A 19,463-nucleotide genomic window follows, 5' to 3' on the forward strand; every position below is an offset into this window, starting at 1 on the left:
TCAAGACCGAACGAGATGGAGGACCGTTGTGGACGCCCTCTGCCCCATCTAGGGGACATAGGACCTTAAGTCATCACACACGCACGATACCTGGCATGAAGCTTATTCAAGCAAAGGACAATGACCAAAAATGTATGGAGTGTGGTCCAAATGTCCACCACTAATGAGAACTATGTAGTTAAATAGTCTACTAAATACTGATTCATTATAACCAAACCGCAATCAAAAATATGCTGTCAGTAAAAAGTTATGACTGAACGAAAAGTCTGTTTTTTACCTTTTCATCCGAAAAATGTTCTTGGTATCATTCTATCCATTGCACATTTTGGACTAATCTACGCATGTTATGTCATGTCGCATGTGGCGCGGGGTTATAGTTGAATTTTATGTGACTGTGACTTTGTACGCGTGAAAATAGTTTAAATAATATTTCTCATTTTTACAACATTTGTCACTACTGATCCGCCTCTATTAGTTGTAGGGTGATGTTATTTATTCTAAAACCATCCTTGATGAATGGGCTATCCATAACAAAAAGAATTTCTCAAATCGGACCAGTAGTTCCTGAGATTAGCGCGTAAACTACTACAATTTTTCAAACAGTCTTAACTTTTTACTGACAGCTTATTTTTTTTTCATCCCATACTGAAAGTTAATCTCTATTTAATGGACTATAAGCCAATATAGGTCTCATTGGTGGTGGACATTTGGACCACTTTTGGTCATTGTCCTTTAACGTTTCTTTTCTAAACATAAAAATGTTTGCGTCTTCCCTTTTATTCCTATTTTTGCTACCCACTTTGTTCTCAGATACAAAGAATTAGCATAAGTATTTATTAGGTAACTACTTAGGTAGGTAATAGTTTACCTATTTATTTACTATAGATAACAGATATTTGATTTTCAAGTTGGGTTTCCTTAACAAAGTAGGTACCCAGATCCTAAATTTAAATTAAGTGGCTTTCCGAGAATAGTTGATAAAACTAATATTGGTAACACAAGTCATGGCGCGTGTATGTGTAGCATGTATCATACTTGAGTCACACTTGTTTTTGTGTGCCGCACATGAGTTGCTTATCGAGGCGATGCATGTAGGTACATGATGCATGTTGGTACAGTTCACACAAAAACATTTGTTCACCCCAGACCTTGAACGGTTTAGGCAGGTATTCTATTTCCTTACCCATTAAGCGCCAAAATGAAACTACCGGTATTTCTGAATCATATACACACATAATGTCACACATAAACACAAAATGAGTTTTTTTTATTTATGGAAATTAGGGGGTTGTAGGGGGTTACCTACGCCATATCGAATGACAAATGATCGAAAATCAAAATATCGAATACGTTTCATCGAACGATCAAAATATCGAACGATCAAAATATCGAATGCTCAAAATATCGAACGTTCAGAATATCGAACGATCAAAATATCGAACGATCAAAATATCGAAAGTCGATATAGACGTTTTTATTAAATTTCATCTACCTTGCTCGGCTCCGGTGCATGGTTGTGTTTGGTTGTACAACTTGTCAACTTAGATTAATAAAACCTAGATGGATAGTCTTCATACAAACGCTTCGTCAAGAGTGAGGCAAAAATCTTATGTCATTAGTGTCAATTTTGTTGGGGAGTGTAGACAGTGAAGGCGATTTTCCCGAAAGTAGGGAAATTTTTAATACGTTTTTAATTATTTTATAATTAACAAAAACAAAACGCATCATGTACTTACTTATTTATTGAATTCAAAGTACCATTTTGTTTAACCAGTATTTTACTTTTCTTAATATATTATAAACTTGTTTATCTTCTTTCAACTTAACTAATAGGAACTATAATAAGGAACTTTAAATTAATTACTTTGGTACGTCACTTTGTATTAGAAATTACACCTATCACTTACAAATACACTACAAATTAAAAACAAAAACAAGAAATAAATTATAAATGTTTGATTAGGCTGGAATACTTCACATTCATTATAATATTATCGCCAAAATGTTGCCGACTCCACGCCCGGCGCGTCAAAATGTGTCGCGCGAGCGCGAACGCGCTGCCCCCGTGTATACTCGTGCGCCATCGGGCTCCGACTAACGGTTAGTCGCGTTTTTCGCTCTTGGGCACTATTGGGTGAAAGAGAGAGAAACACTCTATTTTTTCGTGTAAATTTGAAATTTGTACAATGTATACTTACGAAACTGTGATCTTTTAATTTTGCGTCCTACCGGAAGTACTTTAAGTCCTGCTGGCAGGACTCCGGGCGATCTATCATTAAGGCACAAATTAACTGGCAAAACAAAACTACGACCAAACACAACCATGCATCGGAGCTGAGCAAGGTAGATGAATTAAAAAAAAAGTCTATATCGACTTTCGATATTTTGATCGTTCAATATTTTGATCGTTCGATATTCTGAACGTTCGATATTTTGAGCATTCGATATTATGATCGTTCGATATTTTGATCGTTCGATGAAACGTATTCGATATTTATTCGATATTTTCGATCATTTGTCATTCGATATGGCGTAGGTAACCCGGTTGTAGGTACCCAAGCGAGTACAACGGCCACTTACAGGTGATATTTTTCAAAACATTATTTTTCTATGCACAATGTTTTCAATCAAGTTTGCCACTACGTAATTGCATTTTAAGCTTTTGGGGATAGTGTCCGGAAGCATATTGTGCTAAACATTGCACCCCAGATGACGAGGGGCGGTTTTTGGGTAGCGTTGTTTTCATTGACGTAAATAAAATTTTGCAATGGCACGTCTAAACATGAGCTGGTCAACATGATCAATATAATACTCATGGCTTACGATGTACAAACGCCAGGCATTTGCTAATGCTATGTCTACCATATTAGGTAAAGAGTACCCACCACCATTTTTTTCTGTGAATAGCAATCCTGTATATAGTGATATTGACTGGTCGAGTTTATCCACTCCACCCATTCCTTTATTATAGTTATGGAATAGACGCGCAAATACCAACATCGATTTTTTCACGCTTTACAGGGCATCTCTTCACCGTAGGCGAGTGGTTGGATCGTATCATAATTTGTCGGTATCCTTCCGTTTGGCCAAATTACTTTTCGCCAAATTTCACTTCGCAAACAACTTATCGCCAAAGTTTCATTTCCCAAATAAACTTTTAGCAAATGTACTTTTCGCAACTAATTCATTTGGTCAAATTAACATTTGGCCAAATTTTACTTGGCAAATGTTTATATAGCAAATGTTTTATTTTGCCAAATATTATATCCCAAATAATTTGCTTGGTCAAATTGACACTTCACATACTTACGAGTACCCACCGTTACCCACAAATCAAAGCATAAGGCACATGGTCATGGTTTTCACAATAATTTTATGTAAAANCACCATAGTACAAACGCTGTTATCTTTCCATCTCACAAAAAACAGTTTGTTTTGATTGTTTAGCCTTGTTAGCAGTCTTGACTAAACCACAAACTAAACCTTCACTGAAGCGATGGCTATGATTGCTGCCTGGCTGTCACTCAGGATGCGCCATACAAGAATGCGTGGTAAATTCAGTGAACTGCTCCTGAATCAAATTTAGATACCTGCTTTTTCTATTTATTTATAGTAACCGGCAGACAGTGGTGACTGAGTTTGTTGCGGCGCTTCTTCTCAGCACTTGCCAAATGTTGGTCTCGAAGCGCTGGTAGGGTAAAAAGATTATGAGACATGTAGAGGCTCCTTAAGAGCAAAATATTTGACGATTTGTAAGAAGAACTATTTAATAGTCTATACCTACAAATAAAGAAATTTTGACTTTGACTTTGAATAACATACTACTTATATTCATTTATTAATTTTTATACGCCTGTTCTTTATGCACACATGATTAAAGCATAGGTTTCAGCTTGAAACACTGTACCTAGCAAACTTTCCTAAGCTTTCATTTTGCTTATAGTTATAGTGTTTAAAGTAAAGTAGATCGATAGATAGCCCACTCCAGTTCCTGTCCATCTTAGAACCGTCAGTAAACCAGATTAGGCTGACCTATTCGGATTATTTTCCAGCCTTCCCTTGTTCAATATCTATCCATTTAAATAATTTAGATCAAGGATTGATGGTGAAAACGGGCATTAGGTACTTACCTACCTACTACTTATTCATAAAGTAAAGTTGTAAGACTGTAGGAGTGTTTATAAAACCTTGAAAAATCACTCGCTAAAAGCCTTCTCTTGTGATACAGTTTTTTCGCAACTATGACTAAGCGAATGATTACGAGTAGGTACTTGCTGCTTCCTCCTCCGATCCGATTGTAATCTTGGGTAGCAAATAAGTTACACTATTTACTTAGTTGAGGTTTCATTTGTATAATGTTATAGTTAATGAATCACACACCAGATATTATTGATTGAAGCCTGTACTTACCTATACAAAAACAAACATAATTAATTACTTAATATAGGTAACCTTAGATTAATAAAACTAAGTAGGTAACATAATTTAGGCAAGTAAGTATTATGTTTTGTAGATCTTTTGATCAAGCTGATGAAGATAGAAGAGCAAGTGAAGTTGCTTATAATAGGTATCAACTAAGTATAAAATGTTAAACTAAGTATAATAAGAATGTGAGACAAATATAAAATTAGTAGGTATAAACAGTAGGGTATAGATGACCCACGCTGAACTGTCCCGCCAAACTCAATGACAGGGGGGCGCTACCATCGTTCAACTATATGGTTTCCAACATGGCAAAAATCTGAACCAGCGATCCGGTATTGACGGTGGCGCCCCACTGTCAATGTCATCGACAGGACAGTCCAGTATTTTGTTTTGTTTCTACTTCTGTACATTATCCACTTGAATTTATAAATTAGCACTCAAAGTTAAATGCGAGCTACAGATTATCTTATAAGGGATCCGCATAAATAGGGATAATATACAGAGTGGAATTTTATAATTCCACCAGGAGGGAAAGTACTCATAATAGGTACTGTAGATAGAAAATTTTATTCAAAGGAAACATTTATTTATTATTGAAAAGAAAATATTGTTTTTAAAAATTAAATAATTTAAGATTTCATGGATTTCCTTTAATTTCATTTAATTTTATTAAATTTGTTAGAGAGATTTGTACTTAACCCTAACGATCGATGCAATAAAAATACAGGGTGTAATTTTTAACAGATTTTAGTTGGTTGGATTCCCGGATGTGGCATGCAATTTTTTGGAAATATTTGAATTCTATTTCTTTTAAAAAATAAAGGAATGTCTTTTTTAAGCAAAATTTTATATCTACAGTATAAGAGTACTTTCCCTTCAGGTGGCATTACAAAATTCCAACCAGTAAAGTATACATTGACCATAATATGAGTGACTAAGGATGTAAGGAGGTATCTTACTCGAAAATCTAGTTTTCCAGATTATACATGTTATAGTTGTATTTGAGGTATTTTTTATCCTTTATCTCTATGTATAGATATTTTTTATAATATGCACTTACTGTCGCTATTCTTGTATGTTCTTGCCAAAAGTTTTGAAATTAATTTGTGCCAAATTTTATGGCTTTAATTTTAAGCCCCGCGAATCGAGACACAATAGGGTAAAACACCCAGTAATCAGCCTTTAAGTGATATTTAAAATTTCCGCAATCGAAACCGAATCCGAAAAACACAGTCCGCAACTCCGCTCTGCATTCTTGCTCTGCTCCGCGCTGCCTCGCTCCGTTACGGTAGACAGGCAGCCTTACAAGTTCATCAAAAGGTTATTAAACTTTGGATCAATTGATTATTAAAATACCTACCTAAGCTAGTTTACCCATGATAGGTAAGTATTATGAGTTATTTGTTGATCGTCAAGTTCAAATATTTAGTGTATACTCCGACTTCACACAGACTTGATTACTAGTTTTCCATTTTTACTCCTAAGTACCTACCTACACTTATTCTCAATCGACACTGCCCAGTAAGCAAGCAATAAAATTAGTAATCAGAAGTAATCTACCTACCTACATATGTATGTACTTTAAATTAGGTAAGTATTTTTCCCCTTTGGGTATCAGAACTTTCTGCTCAAATTCAAAAATGATGTTCCGCTATTCAAAGATGATCTCACGGTTTACCAAGTGCTGGTCATCTTGTTATCCTGTAGGAATCGCTGCGTACTTAATAGGTACGACATATTCAAGACATCTTTTGCACATTGAACTACCCACTATTTTAGTAGACCTAGATCCAAACATCTTGTTACTTTAAATTATATTAGATTTAGGAAAGCCGCAACATGCGAAGACTTCATCTTAAATGTATTAGATTTTGTTTACTGCATTTAAATATTACTAGGATTATTCAAAAAGAGTCAGATTATCATATATGTACCTACTTAATAACTGTAAGAAATTAATATTCACAAACAATATTAATTCTATGTAAACAGTGATAATAAGTTTAATACTTAGTTAACAGGTCAGCAAAATAATCGCAGATTTGCCTAAACAATGTTATAATAAAATTGAAAAGGCATTGTGGGTATTGACAAAATAATAAACTGTTATACGGTATTTGAAAAGATTTGCTAAGTGACCGAAAATGACATCATCGAGTAAGAAGGAAAGGTCAAAGATCATAAACGTTTAGATGAATCGGCTAGGCAAAATACTTTTAGTATTAAAATCGCGTGCGAATCAACTCTTTTTTGAACTAGTAGTATGCGATTACTAGTTCTCAAAGGGGTCGATTGGCACCCGTGTATACCTACCTACATAGAAAAAAAGATACAGTCGAACATATTATTATAACCTTCTCCTTTTTTTGAAGTCGGTTAAAAATGACTTTAAGCGACAAAGCCTGTAATAGTCTAGCTAGAGTGCTTTTTTAATTTCACTGATCACCATAAGGCATCTACAGGGTGGAAACGATAAGTGATCTCACTCGATTATTTCTAAACTATACAAGATATCGAAAAACTGGTTACTGATCCTGAAAGCGCTTCACGAGCTCTTTCAAATGATACCAATAACAGGTAACAAAATTAACGGAAACTATCTGAAAATTTAATGTTTCCAGCTTCCATACTAAATGTATGCCAACCCAACTACACAATATTAGAATTTAGAAGCGTATTTTTTTAAATTAAATAATAAACTTAAAATAAACTCATAAATTGCATTCTTATTTAAAATTACTTATAAAGAACATTATTTTTAGGCTTTACTTGCTATAATATTATCCAGAGATGAGTGCCATGACAGTCATAGTACTAAATGTATGGAAGATGGAAACATTGATTTTTTGGATAGATCCAGTTTATTCTGTAACTTAATATTGATACTGTTAGATAGAGCTCGTGAAGCACTTTTAAGATCAGTAACCACTTTTACGATATCCTGTGTAGTTTTTAATATTATGAGGCTGTACCAAATGTATGGAAGTCGGAAACATTGAATTTTCGGATAGGTCCAGTTTATTCTGTAACCTATTATTGGTACCATTTAATAGACCTCATGAAGCACTTTCAGGATCAGTAACTAGTTTTTTGATATCTTGTATAGTTTAGAAATAATCGAGTGAGATCACTTATCGTTTCCACCCTGTATATTTTTTAACCGATTTCAAAAAAGGGAGAGGTTCTATGTTCGACTGTGTATCGTTTTTTTCTACGTATGTTCACCGATTATTCCGTCAATGGTTGTATGGTCTATTGCTAACTATACACCTTTCTTGATTATGTTGATTATGAAGAGAATTATTCAAACTCCTTGTTGAATGTAGATATTTATTACTTGATTACGTTTAAAGGNATCCGGCTCGAATAAAGATGTATGGTCTATTGCTAACTATACACCTTTCTTGATTATGTTGATTATGAAGAGAATTATTCAAACTCCTTGTTGAATGTAGATATTTATTACTTGATTACGTTTAAAGGTACAATAATTGATTAACGAGAGTCGCGGCCACTTGTTAGGCTGCTAAATCGAACACTAAACTTAAAATAATGTAAAACATAAAATATAAAATTGGGTCAGCCGCGCATAGCAATATATTGCTGATGTTTGCAATTGTACGGTGACGCACCGTACAATGGTTGACCTTCTTTTTTGTTCTATTATTACTTTATTGTTTTTGAATGGTTACACTTCTGAGGTGGTTCCATAGTCACCAACTTAGGATCTGATGATGGAAACCTAGGGAAACGGATGCCCATATAAAATTTGAATTTTATAGGCATGTATTATTTTCATATTTTTAAGATAATAAATCAAATTACATAAATCAATTGTGTAAGTAAACAAAGTTGAATTTGTTTGACCTAGACCTATCAGATAAGATCAAAATGTTTTCTTGTCGATCACATCGTTAGTCTTTGACCCGTCTGAGGCGAGCCAACAACTTCGGAGCACCGAGTCCGCCGGCTCATTCGCCACACACGCTCCGTGGTGATTAGTCGCCTACAAGATCCTCCAACCATGAAGCTGCTGTTTGCCTTCGCCGGGCTGCTAGCCTTGGCCGCCGCCAACCAACCGGTCACCAGCAAAGTCGTCTGCTACTACGATAGCAAGAGCTATGTTAGAGAAGGTATGTAAATTTTGCTTCTGTTTCGCTGCGCGTTTTCCAGAAATTATACCGTTATTTTTAAATTTCGAACTACCCTAAATTTTATTATAGACATCATAAATTTTCGCAAAGCCATGATTTTTAATTTAGATGCAATCGTTTTTATGGTTCCCCTCGTGCCTGGATTCCTTCCTTGAAATTTGTATTTTTTATTCTTAACTTGGTCGTTTATTTTGCAAGGAAACAATATAATGTAAGCGCTGATGTCACCAACCTTAAAAGTCATCTTTAAAGACGCTATTTTTATATTGTGCGTTGACCATGGTTTACGAAGTACCGAGGTCTAAAGATCATGCGTTTTGTTTATGTAACGTGTTCTGCTTTATTTTCCTGTTCCTTCTTCTTTTAGAGAAACAAAATGTTCATTATTAACGATTAATATTCATTCCCTTTAGATTACATATTTTAGCAAAAAAATTTAGGTAGGGTTATAATAATTATGAGGGTTAGGTAATTTAACTTAGTAGGTACTTGTTGAATTGTTTGCATCATATAGGCATTGTCTTATTATTGAGAAATGTTTTTATGACGAATATTGCACATTTCTAGCAAATTTTGGTGTGAAAATATTGTAAGTGGGATTACCCACAATATGCGGGTATCAATAATATACTTGTTAAATCATTGCCTTACCCAGAAAAAAATGTCTGAAAATAACGTGTATTTTCAGCCTGAAAATGAACATTTATTTTACCTCGTGACAATTTAGCTTGTCACACATCGTTAAAATTATAGCAAATGTTATTTTGATGTATAAACAATAGTTATTGTAAAGTTTCATCAAAATCCGATTAGTAATTTTTGCGTGAAAGACTAGAGTCCATACATCCACACAAACTTTCGTATTATAATATTGTAGGAAGGTAGGAGGATTTTTATATTCTTTTTGAACTTTGTAAAGGCTGGATATTTTGCATTTAGGTAGGTACTCAAGTAAGTAGTAAGTTATTTATGGTAAGTGTTACGAATCGGACATTGGAACAATACCAGCTTATCGGCAATATTATGCTTGCTGCACCGTGTACCTCCATTTGCTGACGTGTTAGTCTCAAGTTAGTAGGCATATAGCAACAACATTTGAGAGCATTTTTGTTTTTGTTTATAATCTAGCGGTCATCTTATAGACTAAGAGCTGGTGAACGCCAGATACCTACGTCATTTTATAAAAGCTGAAAGTTTGACAGCGTATTCTCCCAATATAGGATAGAATGTTGGTGAATCATGAAGTTTGGGTCATCGTGGCTTTGGCACCAATCCAAAAAAAACTGGAAAGGAGTTGGAACTGTCAAAACTGTCTGGCTGATATGGAAACAACTTCAAATCATTACCCCAATATTATACATAAAAATCAGATTTTATGGTTTAACGTAAGTAGAATTTACAGTCTATTGAATATACAGAAAAAGCCACCGTAAAAGTTAGGCTTACGTTAAACCATAAAAGCAGATTTTTATATAAAATATTAGGGCAATAATTCGAAGCAGTTTCCTCATCAGCCAGACAGTTTTGACAGTTCCATCTCCTTGCCAGACAGTTTAATAGTTGCCAAAGCCACGATGACCCAAAATTCATGATTCACCAACATTCTATCCTACATTGGGAGCATACGCTGACAAACTTTCAGCTTTTATAAAATGACGTAGGTCTGGCGTTCACTAGCTCTTCGTCTATTAGGTAGTTAAGGCTGCGTTTTTATTACTCTTTTATTTGTTGGTAACTAAAAATCTCCAACATTATTCCGATTTTTCTAACAAAGATTTACTTATTATTTCCTATGTCTACCCACATTTTGTACAATTGTACGGAGTGAAGTATTACAAACAGGATGGTTTAATTTACATCTTGTTCGCAATAGTACAGTCGACAGCATATCAAGCTAAACTCTAGGTTCTTATGTAGTTGTCCTAGTTATTATTTTGCAACGAAAATATATAGTCTGTTGTCAGACATTGTCAGACTTATTAAGGCGATGTCTCTGTTTAACGCAGGTGTTGTGATTTCTTAGACACAGCGAGATTTATTAGCTTAAATTATTAACTGTTTAAGTGAAAACAATACCTTATCGTAGTGACAGTTGTTTTCTTAATGTTTGATAGCACCTAATTATTTATATTAATGTACGGATGATGAGTTTTAAGACATGATCTTTATTGACAGTAGGCAGGTAGGCATGAGGTCACCGCAAGGCTGGGGGATTTCCTGTTAATTCTAAAGGTAAATTCGTTTTAAACCTTGAAAATTATAATGGAAGTCACTTGCATTTATTATAACAGGCTGATTTTTAACCTTTGAGGATTTCTGTTTATAATTTTTTATGCTCAGACTAGAAATATGTATTTTGATATCGATTGCTGCTAAGTAGACTTGTTTTTTAACACTAAGTTAGCATTATGCCAAGAAAAAAAAGTGTGAGCAGATGATATTATTTTCAAAAGAGGATTATCCGTTTATAAATATTGGCATGTAGCTTAAATATCATAATTGTGAAGTTTTCGTAGTTTAACGTTTTTCCTTATGGATTTTGGGTTAATCAAAACCCGTCCGTGACATGCGTGTGGGCTAAAAATATCTTATTTAAAGTACTCAAGATACAGAATATTAATATATAGGTATTAAATTTAGCATCACCAATTAATGTCAATGCCATTTAAGCAAAAAATATCAAGGTAATAAAAATATAAAGGTCAATAGTACTGAATTTGAATTACAACAATTGAAATTACTAAGTTACCCACGCTTTTTTTCCTTTCCAAAAAGCGGTTGAATGCATTTTCAAGTATTTTGTACTTAGGTAAGTGCTAATAAGTATGAAGTTGATAGTAACTAGTCAATTATTCATATTTACTTCTCTACAGGCTTGTTTGCTTACAATTTTAATTATTTGCACCATTATAAGTGGGAATTCTTACTATCGTGCAAGTCGACTGTTCGACCCCTGACCCTATATCGCCCTGTGAACAAACGTTCAAGATAATGAAATTGACAAACATTTATTATGAAACTTCTTGGAAGAGCTGATAATAAACAATCGGTTAAATGCTTTACCTACCTACTTAACATATTATATTATAATAAATCACCACCTTATTCTTTTATTTCAAACTAGCTGAAACGGCGATCGTACCGCCTATGTTCCAGGGATTTTATGGATATCTATCTGTAACCGTAGCCGAAACTTTCGGATATCCGAAATAAAAAAATATCCGTAACCGTAACTGATTCAAAAGTTTCGGATAGTTTCGGATGTAGGCAGTTTAAATTATTTTTTGTATAGCATTATTGTAAAGGCTTAACAGCCTGATTTACCTTTGTAATGCCATCATTGCCATTTAATCAAGTTTTATTTTTTTATTACTTTTTATTCGATGTAGTGTGCGGCCATGAATGAACCGCGTTGGACAACTATTGCAAATTGCATTCTAAAGCACAGATATCCGTAACCGTAACAGAAACTTTCGGATATCCGAAATAAAAAAGATATCCGTAACCGAAACCGGTATATCGATACCTCTGGGNGAGCCCAGAGGTATCGATATTATTATTCCTATATCCGTAACCGTATCCATAACCGAAACTACATATCCATAACATCCCTACTATTTTCATCCGAAAAATTTAAGATTCTAACGGTGAAAGAATTTTTAAAATTGGTGTGAATTGGTGCAGTAGTTTCGGAGCCTATTTTTAATACAAACAAACAATCATAATATTAATTAGTATTCTTTGTTCTTGTATAGTGTAGACATGTTTAATATTATGTGATATAGGTCAACGTCGTAGGTAAATAAATGATTATCAATAGCAATGACAGTATTGTGGTAAAACCTACTATTTGGACCTTGTTCTAAGAATTGATGTAAATAACACTGTAATAAACAATCCAGTGGGGAAAACAAGATAATGATATTATTAATTACCTACACTAAGTAGAAATTAATGTAACCGTTTGGTTTTGTTTCGACAACCCTATTAGGTTGTTTGTGCACTCATAGCACCATTTACCCGCGACCAAGTGGTTAATGTGACGGAAACAATAGGACTTAGGTTAGTTTACAGACTATGAACATGTTCATTTAATGCTCCTACGTTTCCGTAGTCGAGTTGATCTGAGATATAATTATTTCAAGGATCGTAGGTTCTTGCAGTTATCAAGTGTTCAGATTTTTTAATAAACAAACTTTTTTGGTAGTTTTTTCACACACTGTATGATGGTAGTGTTAATTTTTTTTTAACAAGTCCATCCTATCAAGACCGATGTCATTGTAAATGGTAATTGTTTGTAGTGGCCGTTGCGACACAAGCTTCATTGCTTAGTGCAGAGACCGCCAGAATAAAATTGTATATTTGACATATTTTAGAAATCCTTACTTTTTTACTTTTACTTTTTATTCGACTGGAAACTTCATTGTGTTTACTTACATACCGAATGGGGATCAATGGGTTAAAAGTGGGACTCTGCCAGAAAGACAGGCCCACTTATGCCAGTCGAGTCTTGCTGGTCTACTCGTAGCTTAGTAACCGATCCTATGAGCTCGCTAACAATTGTAGTTCAGGGCATCTTACTATTTATACAATCAATACAATTGGATAAGTGTTATTCAAACTAGCGTATGACATCAGCGCGGAAAGATTCATAAGACTGAACAACTAACCGAGCATTCAAATAACGCTTATGTAGGTAGAGGTACAATAATGTACCAAACTTATACCTATATAGTACTAACCTATCTATGTACCTGCCTGCCTACCTAAGTACTACGTAATTTAAAAAAAAAATGAGTTCTTAATAAACTTTAAACTTACCAATGATCCTGTGACTGTATTTACCTGTAATGTTGAATTTAGATATTACAATATGTCTTACTAACAGTCATACGTAAATATCTACGTGCGTGACTTTACAATTAAGGCCTATTCAGACTTAAGCGGTATTCGCTACCGTCTGCGGCAGAGAAACCCCAGTGGGTATGCGGTAATAATACTGTTGACCTAAGCGGTATTCGCTACCGTCTACCTATGTTACCTCTACCCACAGCGGCAGCGAATATCGCTCAGGTCGCTCTAGCCGCGATACTTGATACTAAATACCTGAGCGAAACCCGCGCGGTATGTACCTCTACCCACAGCGGCAGCGAATATCGCTCAGGTTTGAATAGGCCTTAAAGTAGAACCTAGATAATGCTAATAAGTAATGACTAATATCTTATTAACATTCCCCAGCTCAACAAGCTCGCATGCTGCCATTGGACCTGGATCCAGCTCTCTCCTTCTGCACTCACCTGGTCTACGGGTATGCCGGAGTCCAACCTGACACATACAAGATGGTACCCCTCAACGAAAACCTGGACGTAGACCGAACTCACGCAAACTACCGGGCGATTACAAATTTCAAGACCAAGTACCCCGGTCTGAAAGTACTGCTCTCAGTAGGCGGTGACGTTGACCTTGAAGACGCCCAAAAATACAACCTTTTGGTAAGATACTTATACTTAAAAAGATATTTCACTTCTTAAAACGTACTAATTATTGCTAAACAAACTGCGATTTTGTTTCAGCTGGAGTCACCGCAGGCACGTACAGCGTTCGTCAACTCTGGTGTTCTCCTGGCTGACCAGCACGGATTTGACGGCATTGACTTGGCATGGCAATTCCCTAAGTTCAAGCCAAAGAAAATTCGTTCCACATGGGGTATGTTTAGTTTATATCTGAGTTTTCAGAGACATATTTAATTATTAATGTATTAAGTAGCATTGCTAGCTGTTTAAGAACAATGAGACTTACTTTAAAATATTTCTAGGCTCCATTTGGCATGGTATCAAGAAGACCTTTGGCACTACTCCTGTAGACGAGAAAGAGGCTGAGCATCGTGAGGGTTTCACCGCGCTGGTCCGCGAAATGAAACAAGCCCTCAGTGTTAAGCCCAACATGCAGCTAGCTATCACTGTGCTACCCAACGTTAATGCTTCCGGTGAGTCAATTTTGTTACCTAACAAGATGAAAATCCTAGCAAGTAAAGTACTTTCTGAAATAAAATTACGCACAGAGTCCATCCAATGGGAACAAATTGCAAAGCTTAAAGTTTCTATAAGAGCGCAGAATTTCGTTCCCATTGAGGAATATGAATTTACCGTTTATTCAGAATTCAGCGTGTAAAGTAAAAATATGTTGATTCAAAACCCATTTCGATATATTAACATTCAGAACCTTATTTTATTTTAAATAGCTCCAATATAAATACAAAGTTATTTTGTAGGTATTTGTTCTCCTCCAGGACTTCCCTCACAACATTTAGCGTAAAAAATATCTGAATAAAGTGAAAATTGCGTGAGGTGGAATGCATTAATTATAAAATACTATCATTAACTGAAAGTACCTAATTAATGACTGAATCAAAATGTTGCAGAAAGGCTGTTGCTGAATGCTACCATTATTTTGGTTGATATAGCGAACCTTATGCCAACGTTAAATACCTACATAAATAAAAATAACAAAACCTTTTTTTTACAGTATATTTCGATGTTCCCGCCATCGTTAACCTGGTGGACATAGTAAATATCGGTGCCTACGACTATTACACGCCTGAGAGGAACCCGAAAGAAGCCGATTACACGGCTCCCCTTTACACCCCCCAAAACCGCAACCCTGAACTCAACGCGGACGCTGCTGTTGCTTACTGGTACGTTTTCATCACCATCATCATCATCATTTAAGCCACAAAACGCCCACTAACTGATGAACTTAGGCATGAAAATACTGATGATGAGAGATGTTATTTGTGCTCTTTTTCAGGCTTCAACATGGTACGCCTAGCAGCAAAATAGTTTTGGGTGTCGCCACCTACGGACGCACTTGGAAGCTCGACGGTGATAGCGAAATTTCTGGAGTTCCTCCGATCCACACTGATGGCCCTGGCGAAGCAGGTCAGTTGAACTATGGGAATATAAATTTTTGTTCGTTCGTTTCAGCCAATTGACGTCCACTGCTGGACAAAGGACTCCCCCAAGGATTTCCATAACGATCGGTCCTGGGTTGCTTTAATAACTTGACTATATTTTATTTTCTCTTTATAGGTCCTTACACTAAGATTGAAGGTATATTGAGCTACCCAGAGATCTGTGCCAAGCTTATCAATCCTAACCACCAGAAGGGCATGAAGCCTTACTTGAGGAAAGTGACTGATCCGAGCAAGCGATTTGGTACGTACTTTCATAGCATTGGGGATACTTAATTTTAGCTTTAATTGGTCTCATGGGTGGCTGACATGACATTCAGCCTTGCCTCTAACGTTTGCTCTGAAATTAGCGCTTCATTTAACTTTTCAGACGTGGGACTAACTAAGGAGGAAGATTTATCTCATTTGTTTGGTTGGTAACTTATTTTAGTAGACTTTCATTACTGTTCTAACACGTCTAAGTCTGCACTAACTGTACCTGTCTTCCTTTATATTCTCACTATCTACCTAAACTGTTAACTATTGTTATGGTTTGCCTAATCTAGATAGAATACTTAATTGGTTTGGAATGAAAATAAAATACTGATTAATATCACCCTTTTTACTATTTACTAATAATTATGTAGGTACTCGGTTCGATTTATCACTTTTTGACAGATTTCACTGTCATAAAAATTGGTGATGTACTTAGATAGTATTAGTTTAGTTATAATATGTGTAGGCGCGCGCGAACACGTGCCAGTAGAGAGGGTAAGGGAATACTAACTTAAAAATATTTTATTGAAATTGCTTGTCACTAACATAACTCATTCACATTATTTTTGATTCTTTATTTGAGAAAGAAAGAGTTAATAGAACTTGAATAGTTATTATATTAACAATTTATAATTTGGCACAGTTTAGGATTCTATTAATGGAAAATTATAATTAAATCGAGACAACAAGCTATATACAGATGGCACTGTGCTGATGTGGCAATAATGTAGATGGTAACCACGAATTTAATTTTACAGGTACTTACGCCTATCGCCTCCCTGACGACGGTGAAGGTGGTCTCTGGGTTAGCTACGAAGATCCTGACACAGCTGGACAAAAGGCATCTTTCGTAAAGTAAGTATTAAAACTTTGTAGATTACTTAAGCATCAACCACACCAACGCGTGCAGATCGCCATTGCTGGCGCGATCATAGGCCTATGACAGTTTGTTGCGCGGACTATCATGGGTCGCGGTAGTTGGTGTGGTTGAAGCTTTACACCAGCTAGGTACATCATCATCATAATTTCAGCCATAGGACGTCTACTGCTGAACATAGGCCTCCCCTAATGCTTTCCACGTTGATCGATTGGTAGCGGCCTGCATCCAGCGCTTCCCTGCTACCTTTACGATGTCGTCCGTCCACCTTGTAGGTGGACGTCCACAGAGCATGGAATCGACGATTCCATGCTCTGTGTGGACGTCCCACGCTGCGTTTTACATAGTTACTCCATTTCGCTTAGGTTCAAAGGTTAAGTGGATGATATGTTGTATGGAATTAAGTTCTGCTTTTGTACTCTGTTGTGTGCAATAAAGTTTTAAACAAATAAAATTAGAATGGGAGTGCATTGTTCCGATTTCAAAAAATAAATGAATGTTTCAAGTTATTAATATTTTCTAGCGTTACGAGTCGCATCTCAAACTAAATTTCAAATAACTTTTAGCTTCACGAGAAATTGATTGATAGGGAAATGAGTAAGATTCTTGCCCATTTTGAGGAACTACCTACTTAACTATTGTATCATTTACGTGTTTTCTCTTTGCAGGTCCAAGAATCTTGGAGGCATTTCTATCGTGGACCTGTCGCTGGACGACTTCCGTGGTCTTTGCACTGGTGACAAGTACCCGATTCTTCGGGCTGCCAAATACCGTCTTTAATCTTTTTTAATGACTTTTTAAATCAAGCTTAAGTTTATCGTAAAAAAATCAATCAGATAATAAAATCAATTTTTAATTCATTTTATTGATAGTGCTGTGCATTTAAACTTATTAATCGTGATTTGTGTGAAATGTGTAGGTAATTATTTTAGCTAGTGCAATAGTTCTTAAACGAAATAATCTGATTGGTCTAACATTGATATTGCCCTGCAAAATCTGGCAAACGTGTTTAGAGTACTGCCTATAAGACCACCTATAATCCGGACTTTATTTACAATTACTTTACAAACTTAGTAAATAAAACCTATATACATAATACAATATTTACAAAAAAAGAAAATAAAAGTTAAATAAAAAGGTTAAAAAGTATCAATTAAAATAAATATGCTGATCAATCTGACATTCCGTTAACACGGCTGAGAACATTGACAAGTATACCTACCTATTGTATCGCTTATGTTTCTGTGAAATAAATGATATTTTGAATTAATAATGTATTTTATTGTTAATATCTAAGGAGAGGTAGGTTAAAATATAATTTATTAGTATGAATTTTAAATAAACTCTTAAATTTTTAGTAGGTACCAAATAAATATTTTTTCTTTCTTTCTAATGAGTTAGTTAAGTCTTTAGACATTCTTTTTACGATACCATACAACACTGGTCAAATAATTTCACCGAGACCAATACAAACTTATAGTATTACTTATTCTGTGCTTATAGTTAATATGTCATATACAATGTTTAAAATGTTCTCGGGGTTCGAACCCGCGACCTCTGGCTTAGTAGTTCAGTATAAATTCAACATATTTTTACTAGCTTTCCGCCCGCGGCTTCTCCCGCGTGGAATTTTGTCTGTCACAGAAAAACTTTATTGCGCTCGTCCTTGTTTCAAAAACCGGGATAAAAACTATCCTATGTCCTTTTCCGGAACTCAAACTATCTCTATGCCAAATTTTGTCAAATAAAAATCGGTTCAGTGGTTTAGGCGTGAAAGTGAGACAGACAGATAGACAGACAGAGTTACTTTCGCATTTTAATATTAGTATAGATAGATACATAGATTTGGTGTGATCTGAGGCACAATCTGAGGTCTATTAGGAAAAAGAGTGAAGAGTGTAAGCGTAAGGGCTCACGCACACGGATGTATTTCGTCGCCGTGACTTTTTTGTAGTCCATGGAGAAGTATGGAGGTGCGCGTCACAGTGACAGAAACTTTGTACATTTTCCATACATCTAATATGAAAGTGATAAAAATTCATAAGTGCCACTAGTGGTCTAAATTGAATAAAATATTTTTGATTTTGATTTTGAGTCATGGCGACAGAAGTCAACCGTGCGCGCGAACCTTAGCCTTTAGCGTCAAGTTTGTTTGTCTCTGTAGTAGGTAATATTACTTCAATGGTATAAAGTAAAAATCGTTGTTCGATACAAGAAATTTGACGGTTTGCAGGTTGACGGAAATTATTGTGATTGACGTAAGCTCGAAGGGCCTTTGAGTGAGTTGAGGGGGCCGGGCCAAGGGCGCCCGGGCCACCCTGTTGCCGTGGTTGAAGGGGCTGTTTACGCGCGGGCCACGCTGGTGTAATGTTGGTTTCCTGGTCGCACGGCTGCATGCCTGGATCAGCAGTAGTAGTGGTGCGGTTTGAGGTAAATGGTTGAAGGAGCTTTGGCTTAAGCCTTGCGCATCGGGCCATGTTACCTAAACCCTGGTTTCCTGGTCGAAGGGGCCTCACGCCCGTTTCAGCTGTAATGTTTTGGTTTCCTGGTCGGGCTTCGCGCCCGGGCCAGCTGTAATGGTTTGGTTTCCTGATCGAGGGTCATCACGCCCTCATCAGCTGTATTTATTGTGATTCTACGATCTGATATTCGCACGCTCTGTAGTCAGGAATGGACGAGCTGTGATAATGAGATATTGAATGTTTACAGATGGACAAACCCTGGACTAACCGCACGAGGCCGTGCGATAGTCAGGCTGGCCGTGTCGGCGCAGGACACAGAT

At 35.9% G+C, this 19,463-nt stretch overlaps 1 protein-coding gene across 2 annotated transcripts; it reads left to right on the forward strand.

Annotated features, from left to right (window-relative positions):
* The first annotated feature begins 8,336 nt into the window (after positions 1-8,336).
* Idgf (imaginal disk growth factor) lies at positions 8,337-17,880 on the forward strand. 2 transcript variants are annotated; one of them, XM_028300489.1, is made up of 10 exons: positions 8,337-8,558; positions 13,818-14,071; positions 14,153-14,285; positions 14,395-14,565; positions 15,105-15,273; positions 15,387-15,517; positions 15,668-15,793; positions 15,920-15,961; positions 16,563-16,659; positions 17,350-17,880. In XM_028300489.1, exons 1-10 carry the CDS (start codon positions 8,450-8,452, stop codon positions 17,459-17,461), a joined length of 1,344 nt encoding a protein of 447 aa, XP_028156290.1. In that variant the 5' UTR covers positions 8,337-8,449; the 3' UTR covers positions 17,462-17,880. The 2 variants fall into 2 exon arrangements, with proteins under 2 accessions (XP_028156290.1, XP_028156291.1); XM_028300490.1 differs by lacking the exon at positions 15,920-15,961.
* The last annotated feature ends 1,583 nt before the right edge of the window (positions 17,881-19,463 follow it).

Source organism: Ostrinia furnacalis, unplaced genomic scaffold (genome assembly GCF_004193835.3).
Source record: "Ostrinia furnacalis isolate ACB-3 unplaced genomic scaffold, ASM419383v2 OfSCF0723, whole genome shotgun sequence".
In the NCBI taxonomy this organism is placed as follows: Eukaryota; Metazoa; Arthropoda; class Insecta; order Lepidoptera; family Crambidae; genus Ostrinia; species Ostrinia furnacalis.

Coding starts and splice junctions, on each gene's coding strand:
- Idgf (XM_028300489.1), top strand. CDS start 8,450: ATGAAGCTGCTGTTTGCCTTCGCCGGGCTGCTAGCCTTGGCCGCCGCC. Junction 8,559..13,817: donor CAAGAGCTATGTTAGAGAAG/GTATGTAAATTT, acceptor AACATTCCCCAG/CTCAACAAGCTCGCATGCTG. Junction 14,566..15,104: donor ACCCAACGTTAATGCTTCCG/GTGAGTCAATTT, acceptor TTTTTTTTACAG/TATATTTCGATGTTCCCGCC.